This window comes from Bidens hawaiensis, unplaced genomic scaffold (assembly GCF_021521415.1).
Source record: "Bidens hawaiensis isolate Kalapana, Puna unplaced genomic scaffold, B.hawaiensis_p1.1 tig00003237_1, whole genome shotgun sequence".
Lineage (NCBI taxonomy): Eukaryota > Viridiplantae > Streptophyta > Magnoliopsida > Asterales > Asteraceae > Bidens > Bidens hawaiensis.
The window spans coordinates 2692737-2703642 of NW_027491176.1; the positions used below are offsets into that span (position 1 = coordinate 2692737).

At 36.3% G+C, this 10906-nt stretch overlaps 1 protein-coding gene across 1 annotated transcript; it reads left to right on the forward strand.

The window, feature by feature from the left end:
• Positions 1–1362: 1362 nt before the first annotated feature.
• On the forward strand, positions 1363–6646 carry LOC143622603 (uncharacterized). Its single transcript, XM_077093702.1, has 7 exons — positions 1363–1479; positions 1840–1895; positions 2455–2574; positions 2660–2738; positions 4085–4171; positions 4459–4521; positions 6353–6646. The coding sequence occupies exons 2-7, from the start codon at positions 1840–1842 to the stop codon at positions 6434–6436; spliced, it is 489 nt and encodes a 162-aa protein (XP_076949817.1). The 5' UTR covers positions 1363–1479; the 3' UTR covers positions 6437–6646.
• The last annotated feature ends 4260 nt before the right edge of the window (positions 6647–10906 follow it).

Here is a 10906-nt window from a genome sequence, read left to right on the forward strand (position 1 = left end):
AGAATTTAATTAGTTATATTAATTAAATAGATAAGTATTATAGTTTATTAGTTATATTAATTGAAGAAAGAGAATAATTAATATTTTCTTTATTTAGCTTTAAACATTTAAAACTTAAAACAAAACTAGTGGTCCATATTTATTTCTTATATTTCTTGCAATAATATCATTTCTCTCTTGAACCATCCCCTATATATATATATATATGATACACAACGAGTTATGACTTGAGGCTTGAACAAATAATAATATTTAAAGTTTAAAAAGTTATGGATGCATTTTGATGCATACATTAGTTATTTTTATCTTTACATAAATATATATTTTCAGGAAAATGAAACATATCACTAATGGGTTGTCAAATTACATTTAAGTTGACAAGCTGTTGAAATATGTTTAAATAGTTGGATGAAACGTGATCATGAAATGCTTAAGTATCAAAAATGAAACACCAGACCTAATTTGTTTTTGCATGTTATAGGGTACTCGTAGGTCGAGACTTGGATTTTTATCTTATCTAGCGCATGTTTAAGAATCAGGTGAGTTTCACGGCCCCATTTTAAACTGTTTTGAAACTTTTAGGGGGGATGCATGGAGAAACACATGTTCGGAAATGAGTAGAGATGCGGTCTCATTTTGTTACATGAGTTGGAAACAATAATGCACTGAAAGACCCCTAGAATCTATGATCATTAACTATTGTAGATGTGGCCAATGTGAATAGTACTATTCGGGAGTAACACGTCCCACCCGTGGTTAGTCGCACTAACTTAGATTGGAGGTCTAGCGGGTGATATTTGTCCAAAAAAATGACTTCTATGTTTTCGCATTAGAACATATAGAAACACGGTTAAGTCTTGAGCATAGAGCTCATGGTAACTGTCTGAGGAAATTGTCTACATAAGACAATGTCGGTCAACTCATTGTCCAAGAAACATATATTTTAGATGACATATAAACCTATGAAACTCACAAACAATTTTTGTTGACGTTTTTATGAATGCATTCTCAGGTTATTGAAGCATCGAAAACGTATATGGAGTCACATACATGTAGATGCATTTTTATAAAGTATTTATGTATAGTCCATAAACAATGACTATGATCCATGAAGTCATCATGACCCCACGTTTCCGCCGTCGGCAGCGGTGTAACAACTTGGTATAATCGAAACGGTTAAACGGTGAATAACCGGAAAAAACCGGGTTTTTATATAAAAAATAAAAATAAAAATAAGTTAAGGTTTTTAGAAATCAATAATATAAACCGATTAGTAATGGGCCGGTTAGGTTTCCTGTTAGAAAGCGGTTAACTAGGCAGTGCACCTCTGCTCTCTTATTTGGGTTTATGGGTCAAATTGAAAACCCGAATAATATTTAACATGTTGGTTGGGTCATAACCCTGAAACCCCAAATCAAAACTGAAGAAGCTCCATTAATCATATCTTCTGCAATTGAATTGAAACCCTTTTCAATCAAGGTATAAAACTGGTACTCGCATTCATTTTGTAATTAATAATAATTATTATTTCAAATCAACAAATGGGGCGGATAATTGTTTACTTTTATTAATAATTGACGAAGAAGATGATTGAAAATGGGTTTTAGCGCTTGGATCAAATACAAATTAAATTAGCTTGCTAACTGTAGTGTAATTATATATACAACATAGTGTAATTACAGCATACTTGATTTTCACAGTTAGCACGTTCATTTAATTTGTATTTGTACGTTAACTTTCCCCTTATTTGTATTATGAATGAACTAGGGTTTGATTGCTGATAGGTCAAAGTTAAAGTCAAACTAAGAATGTTTTATTTTGTAATTTTATTTTTCACAGATGGAGGAGCAATCTTTCTTTCATAATAAGATGATTAATCTTCGTTCCACCTGCAAGTATGTCTTATATTATTATTCTGAAGTTGTTTGCTGTCTCCGGTTTTAGTGTAAACGAGCCGGGCTAATGACATGAGTTTTTCAAGCTCGAGCTCAGCTCAGGAGTGACTCGTTTTAGTTATTTAGGTATTTTATGTATATGTTTCTTTTAATTATTTTTATATGTTTATAACTATAAGTTTTTTATAATATGTAACAAAATATAAATTATATATTTATGTTTTTCATAATTTTAGATATAGTAAATTAGTATATAAATACATCTTTAATATATTAAATTAAATTTATATAAATAAAAGGCTCGTTTAGGCTAGAGCTTGATATGTGAAGCTCAGGATCGAACTAGTATTTAAATGAGCCTCAACAAAAGCTCGGGCTCGGGCTTGGTTCGGTTTGAGTTTTTAGTGAGCTGATCTCGAGTAGCTCATGAGCAGCTCAGCTCGTTTACACACGTAGTGTCTTTTTTTTTTAATTTAAATTTTATTGATTTTCTTAGGAATGTTTAGTTTTAAGTCTCTGATATTGTATTATTATTGCAATTGCAATTATTATCTTAAAGGTATTATACTGGATATCCAAAGGATCTAGGGCCATCAAGGGTTATTCATTTCACTTCGGAACGTGAATTTGTTCATCTTTTACATCAAGGTCACCCTGTGCTTGTTGCATTCACCATCAAGTATATATTATGTATCCTTGCTAATTCTATTTTCATATTTTATTTATAATAATTGCTTGATTTTATAGGCTTGTATTTGTTGCAGGAGTAATTATACTAAACATCTTGATAAAGTATTGGAGGAAGCTGCTGCTGAGTTTTATCCTCAAATTAAGTTTATGCGTGTAAGTTGGTTTTTGTTGTATGATATTGCCAATTTTTATATTGCAGATAAGTTATATACTAAATACAAAAGGTGGCAATTTTGACATGTTTACTTTTTAATTCGCTGGTTGTGCTTGATCTCAAATGTGTCAATTTGAAAGATATAGCTAAGACAGGAATGAGCATGCTTGTAAATGAGCCGAGCCGAGCCGAGCTCGGTATTAGCTTGTTTAACTTACGAGAGCTAGTGCTTGACTCATTTCAAGCTTGAGCTTGGTTCGTGAGTAGTTTTTTCAAGCTCGGCTTGTCTAACTTACAAGAGGTCAAGCTTTGCTTGTTTCATGCTTTATTTCTAAAGCTCGTGACCGGTTTGTGAATAGTTTTATCAAACTCGAGCTCGGCGCGTTTATTATTTATTAATTAATTTAGTTACCTTTTTAGTATTCTTATAAAATTATATAAATAACAGGATCATTTACGCTTGCAAGACCGCTCAAACTCGATAAGTGAGGCTCGGGCTTGGGCATGTTTATTAAAAAAAGCTTATTTCTAGGCTTGGGCTTTTTTAATAAAGAATCTTTTTTTAGGCCCGGGTACAGTCTCTTTCTAGTATTTACTATCAAGGGGGAATTTCTTAGTATTTGAGTGATTTTTAGGTATTTCAATAAAAAAAAAGAATTAGGTTGTGCCATATATGTGAGAGTATACAATAATGATGTTCTTGGTACTATAATCTTTGGAGGAAGAATGCTGACTCTTGAAGAAGCTCCAGAATCTTTTTGGTTCGTTCGAGAAGTAAATCATTTTCTTGTATCTGAGAAGAGTTTCCGGCTTAATAGTTAAACTACTATAACTATAGCATACCCCCCCCCCCCCCCCCCCCGCGGTTCTTATTTTTAGGTTTGGGCTCGGGCTTGCTTATTAAAAAAAATTAGGCTCAGGCTGGTTTTTTAAACATTCGTATTTTTAAGGTCGGGCTTGTAACCAATCTTATTTTTAGGCTTGGCTCGGGCTCGTTTACCAAACAATCTTGTTATTGGGCCTGGGCTTGTTGTTTAAACAATCTTATTTTTGGCTCGGGCTTATTTAAACAATCTTGTTATAGGGTATAGGCTGGGCTTGAGCTCATTAAGCTCGGCTCGATTTGAGATTGTAGCAAGTCGATCTCGAGTAGTTCATTCAAAAGTTTATCTTTCATGCATATAACCTCTTAAATTGTTTTATTTTAATATTTAAATTAGAACAGTGTATATTTAAAATGGCTCTTTCTGATAAAATGTTATCTAGGGCTCTAGGCCAATATAAGGTACTTATTTCTTATTTGAATTTTCATGATTTTTTTGGTTTTTCTAATACTGTGTTTCAGGTTGAGTGTCCAAAATTTATTGGATTCTGTATGACACGACAAAAGAAGGATTATCCATTTATTGAAATGTTTCATAGCCCTGAACAAGTAAGCTTGTATAACCTTCTTTATTGTTATCTGCATGGTCTATCTTAATCATGTCGCTACATCACAAATCTCACCATGCATAAAAAGTTTCATTGATAATATTCTTGAAACAAATTATTCTAGATTTTTAGCTTATTCTAGTTTTTTTACCAAAGCTAGAACAGACAAGTCGAGAGCAATGTACAGCTTTCACTGCACGAGTTACATTCTCTCTTGCAGTCGTGGTTCGGTTTTGTTTAGGTTGTAACAAATGTAGAGTCTTACTGACATTTGTTGATTTGGTGCAGGCGAATAATCAAGGAAGGGCGATTGATCCGAATGTGACAAAATACGCCGTGAAAGTTTTACCTGTAAGTTATTTAAACTTTACAAAATGCTCTCCAACGAATAATTTTATTTAATAATAAATATAATAGTAGCAATAATAGCAAAACAATGTTATACTACATTATTAATAGTTATTAGTTAAGACTTAAGAGAAATATTAAAAAAGCATAATTTATACATCCGCTCAGTCCTTTAGCGAAACTTGTTACCTAAGTTTATATAACATATATAAAACAGTGCCTAAAATCCTTGCTGCCTAAGCCTTTGTATCTAGTTTTAAACACAAATGAGTCTATGACCATTCGTTGATGGTCTACATAAATTATTAGAGTCTAAAATCTGGACTCAACCATTGTCGAACCTGGAAATCGAATTGATGAAATAAGGGATAATTGGCCTGATTTGATATAGGCTAGATCTCCAAAATAAAATTAGATTTTATTCATAATACTTGATAAAAACATAGGCAATTGAAACCTTAAAACTCTATGGCATAAATAATGAAAACAAAGATAAATAACTCCATTAATTTCTCTACTACACTCGCCTTTGACTTTGACTTCCCAAGAGTTCAGCTCTTGACTTTGACTTCCACGAATTTAGTCATTTACTCCATATAATTTAGCCTGAGTTGACCCGACCCGCTGGATACTTAACAATTGAATTTCTTGATAGTCAAACATTTTCTCAGTAAAAGTTGGTTCTAGTATCACTTCTATATTATATTGACCACTCCAAAAGCTGACTAATATAAAGAAGATTGACCAGCCTTAAAACTGACCAACATAGTGGCACTTTTTACCAAAGTCAATGAACATATTCATAGGATTTTTTTTTAGATGATCAAAACAATTGGTATCCAAGACCGATGCCTTCTAATTAGTTATCTAGAACAGCAGAAGGCCGGTTAAAGTTATACAAAGCTTCAACTTCCATGTTGTGGTTAGTGAACATATTCATAGGATTTTTTGAGCGGATAGTCATTCTTAATGACAATCTACCAACACAACAGCCATATAATGTGAGACCAATCAACGTTTCCCTAAGTAACACCAATGATATTAGATCGTTAGGTAGTCAAAGGCGCAAGTTACAAGGGCTCACGCCTAGGCGAAAGGCGTAAAAAAAAGCACACGGAAAGACAAAAAAGCGCAGTGATAAAAAATACATGTATTATGCATAGAAAATTATTACAATTCCATATATAATAATAAAAAAAACGTCACATAATTAGCAATCTTGAAATTTATTGAAGCATTAAAGGAGAAAACAACCATAGGTTTGATAATATTATCATTACACAAGGGGACGTATTATTGGTAAAACTATCGTACATAAGCTGCTAAAAATATTTAATGACTAACTAATACTCATTAGTCATTACATCCATCAATTTATTTGACAACACATTAGTTATGTACCAACAAAAGGGGGGTAGGTAGAGAAATTTTATACATAAAAGAGGCAAATAGTTGACTGCCTAAATGTGTTGACTTATAACAAACAAAGGAGAAGTGTGGCATAAGCAAACACCCTTTTTTCAACACACAATTGCAAGTAAAGTTTACATCTACATAACAGAAATGGTAGTTATGCAAACTTTATACACATATACATGTGCAAATGCGTATGCATGTATTTGTGTGCCTGTATACACGTACACATCTGTATACATCCTGTGCAGATATGTATGCGTGTGTAGACACATAAATGTTTGCACACACTCGGTCACATAAATTGCATGTGTAATTTGCCTTTATTTTCGTGCTCATATTTAGTCCAAATGTACTTTGTGTATTATATAGTCGTGTTGACTATCATTATGATTTCTTTCTTGTGCTTTTCTTTTTTCAGTACAACTTTGATGTGAGCGCATACGGATTTAGAGAGTTCTTCAAACGCCACAACATACAAACGTCGTCGTTCAGTCAGAAGTAATGCATACGTATGCATGTTAGAAATGTTTCATAGTTTTGACTGTTGGATTGGTCAAAAGGTTTGTACAAGTCCGAAAAAAGTCTTGTTTCGGGTTAACTACAAGTTTGTGTGGGTCAGGTTTTAGTTTCGTGTTTGCTCGATATGTCGGGTAGCTAAAAGATTTGATAAAAAGTCTGTTAAAAGACAAGATGAAAATCTAATCTCTATTGGTTGTTTTAGAGGTGGCAATGGGAGTGGGTTGGGTTGGATTTGGGTGATGGGTCAGGATGGGTATGGGTCAGGATGGATATGGGGTCAAGATGGATTTTTAAAATAGAGGGTTAGGATGGATATGGGTCAAGATGGGTAAAATTAACCCATCTTGACCCTAGTGAAGGTTGACATACAACGGATTTTAAAAACCCATCAAAAAAATATTCAAAAAAACTATTAAAAAAATAGTAACTCAAAATATAAATAAAAAACGCAAAATGTTTCTATTTAATATCTATGTTTCTATTTAATAAAAAATTAAAAATTAGTAAAAAAAAAACGCAAAATGTAAAATAACTAAAATGTTTCCCCCCATCATCCTCGTTCATAAAAAAATAAAAAAAAACCTTTGTACTGGTTCAGATTCGAGTTTTTCGGGGGGGTTTTTTCGGTTCGGTTTTGTTTTATTTTCATTTCGGTCGGTTTCGGTATCTGCTCGGTTTCAATGATTTCGGTTTCGATTTCTCGGTTTTTTCGGTTTCAGTGTTGTTTTGTTTTAGTCAGTTTTTTCGGTTTCATTTCGTATTTTTTGTTTTGTTTCGATTCATTTGTTTTGTTTTGGTCGTTTTTCTATATCGGTTTAGTTTCGTTTCAGTTTTTTTGTTTCGTTTGGTCGGTTCGGTGTTTTTGATTCGTTTTGGTGTAGTTTTTAATTTGCATTTAGTTTTTTTATGTTTCCTTTTGGTCAGTTTTTCAGTTTCAATTCGGTTTTTTTTGTTTCGTTTCGGTCGTTTTTCTATTCCGGTTCAGTTTTGTTTCGGTTTTTTGTTTCGCTTTGGTCGGTTCAGTGTTTTTGTTTTGTTTTGTTCAGGTTTAGTTGCATTTCGCTTTCTTTTTTGTTTCGTTTTGTTCGTTTTTTTATTTCGGTTCAGTTTCGTTTTGGTTTTTTTGTTTTGTTTCGGTCGATTCGGTGTTTTTGTTTCGTTTTTGTCGGTTCGGTGTTTTTGTTTTGTTTTGGTCTGCTTTTCAGTTGCATTTCGCTTTTTTTTTTGTTTCGTTTTGGTCAACTTTTCGGTTTCATATCGGTTTTTTTGTTTCGTTTTGGTCGTTTTTCTATTTCGATACAGTTTTATTTCGGTTTGGTCGATTCGGTGTTTTTGTTTAGTTTTGGTTAGCTTTTCGGTTGCATTTCGCTTTTTTGTTTCGTTTTGGTCAGTTTTTCGTTTCATTCCTGTTTTTTTTGTTTCGTTTTGGTCGTTTTTCTATTTTTGTTCAGTTTCGTTTTAGTCAGTTTCGGGGTTTTTGTTTCGTTTTGACCGTTTTTTGGGTTTCGGATGAGCTTTGTTTCGCACATGATAGTTTGGGTATTTTGAATTAGATAAATTTTGGATAACTTGGATATTTTGTTTTGACCCATTTTAACCTATAAATGAAACTCACTTGTATATTTTCAATCCATCATAACCCACTTGAAGAACTTTTATGATCCATCTTAACCCATTTTACTTTTAATGTTTATCCATCTTTGTAGAAACGTGAAATGAATCTGACCTGACCCATGACGATGTTTCCACGGACTTCGAGATGAACGAACCACGACTTGCTTGCTTCTCCTCCGACCGCTGCTGTGATCTGCCGTGACTTTTGGGGGTGTGGAGGTGACCGCTAAGAAATCCAGAGGATCTCTTGTTCACAGACACAAAAATATGGTGGTGGCTCTTATTGAGCTATTTGCCCACCCTTGATAAGGAGGTGGAGACCTCCTTATATAGGGAGCCTCATGGCCACCATCATGGTACCCTAATGGGCCTAGCCCAATTAGGGTTACCTCCACAAAACCCCCTCAGCTCAAAAACAAATGTATTAGCCCATATAATAAAATAAGCCCAAAACACAATAAATTAGGGTTCTTAGTACCATACCCCGACAAGCCCCCCAAGTCCAGTGTTGCTCCTAGGCGTGCAAGCGTTTAGGTGGAGCACTGGACTTTATAAGGTGTGTTAGATCGTGAGGCGGTTTCTTCCCTTTTCTTCGGCCTTGTCTTTGAGTTTTGGGAGGTTTTCTCCATGATGATGACATGTTGTGATCTTTATGATGATGATGGTGCACTAGTGTGAATAAGATATAGCACGCATCATAATAATAGTGGCGCGGGGCCTGATAATAAAGCTTGCGCGCGAGGTGACTTATGAGCTATAATAACAAAAGCATGCGCGCGAAGCGGCTTACGAGCTGAGAATAATAAAAGCCTGCGCGCGAGGCGACTTACGAGCTGAGAGTAATAAAGCTGGCGCGTGCGGCGACTTACGAGCTAAGAATAATAAAGCTGGCGCGTGAGGCGACTTACGAGCTAAGAATAATAAAGCTTGGCGCGCGTGGCGACTTACGAGCTGTAAAATAATAAAGCTGGCTCGTGAGACGACTGACGAGCTTGTAGAATAATGAGAGCCTGCGCGCATGGCGACTTACGAGCTGTAATAATAAAGAAGCTGGCGCGCGAGGCGACTTACGAGCTTGTAAAATAATGAAGCTGGCGCGCAAGGCGACTTACGAGCTGTAAAATAATAAAGCTGGCGCGTGAGGCGACTTACGAGCTAAGAATAATAAAGCTTGGCGCGCGCGGCGACTTACGAGCTATAAAATAATAAAGCTGGCGCGTGAGTCGACTTACGAGCTAAGAATAATAAAGCTGGCGCGTGAGGCGACTTACGAGCTAAGAATAATAAAGCTTGGCGCGCGCGGCGACTTACGAGCTAAGAATAATAAAACTTGGCGCGCGTGGCGACTTACGAGCTGTAAAATAATAAAGCTGGCGCGTGAGGCGACTTACGAGCTTGTAGAATAATGAGAGCCTGAGCGCATGGCGACTTACGAGCTTTAATATGATGATAATGACTGGCTGACAAGGGCCTCTTCTGCGCAAGATGACTATCCCGGCTTGTCTTCAAAATAATAATGGAGGCACAAACGGCCAGATAATAATAATGATGTCATAGGTGCTTGCGCGACTCGTGGCCGAACGTTTTAGTATGGCGCGTAGCCATATGGGTTTATGAGTATTCCACCCTTGGCGCGAGGCCTGTGGGTTTATGAGTATTCCACCCTTGGCGCGAGGCCTGTGGGTCTGAGTATTCCACCCTTGGCGCGAGGCCTGTGGGTTTATGAGTATTCCACCCTTGGCGCGAGGCCTGTGGGTCTGAGTATTCCAAACTTTTAAGTTTGAGCTAAGGCTCATATTTTTGGGCTAAGGCCCTGACGTTTTAGAGTTAAGACTCGTCAACGCGTTTGAGCTTGAAGCTCGCGCATGTATGTTTTACTTCGTTTTATTTTTAGTTTGATGTCAATATAATGTTGTCATATTGCTCAAATTAATAAAAGGAAGTGTGAAACATGTATGCGGTGGCGCGAATGCAAACCGCTGTGGCGAAGAGTGATCGCCGGGAGCGCGCATACGGAATCCGAAGTTGATCCGCGGTAGCGCGCATGATCTAGAGATTTTGAATGCGTGAGCATCTGTGATGTGTGAGCATGCGTGATGCGTGAGCATGCTTGATGTTTGAGCATGCTTGATGTTTGAGCATGCTTGATGCTTGAGCATCGATGCGTGAGGATGCTTGATGCTTGAGCATGCTTGATGCGTGAGCATCGATGCGTGAGCATGCAAATGTTTGAGCATGCTTGATGCTTGAGCATGCTTGAGCATGTGCTATGCGCCATGAGCATGCTTGATGTTTGAGCATCGATGCGAGAGCATGCTTGATGCTTGAGCATCGATGCGTGAGCATCGATGCGTGAGCATGCAAATGTTTGAGCATGCTTGATGCTTGAGCATGCTTGATGCGTGAGCGAACCCAGATCTGATTCAGCACAGATATGAGGGTTTTCCCCAAAATATCGGGTATTTCTTCCTGTGTATTTCCAGATCATTGTTCAGATCCGATAGTATTTCTTCCTGTGTATTTCTTCCAACAGATCTGATAGCATTTCCAGATCTGGAAATATTTTTTAGATCTACGGAAGAACATATCTGAGAGAAGAAATCGTAGATCTGAGATATCGATGAACAGATCTGGAATATTGATGAACAGATCTAAGATATTGATGAACATATCTGGAATATTGATCCGTATATCTGAGATCTTGATGAACAGATCTGTAGATCTTGATGAACAGATCCGTAGATCTGATGAACAGATCCGTAGATCTGAGATGCTGATGGACAGATCGGAGGGCCGAAACGAGAAGCGAAGTGTGGTTCCTTGCCGTCCCACGGATGGC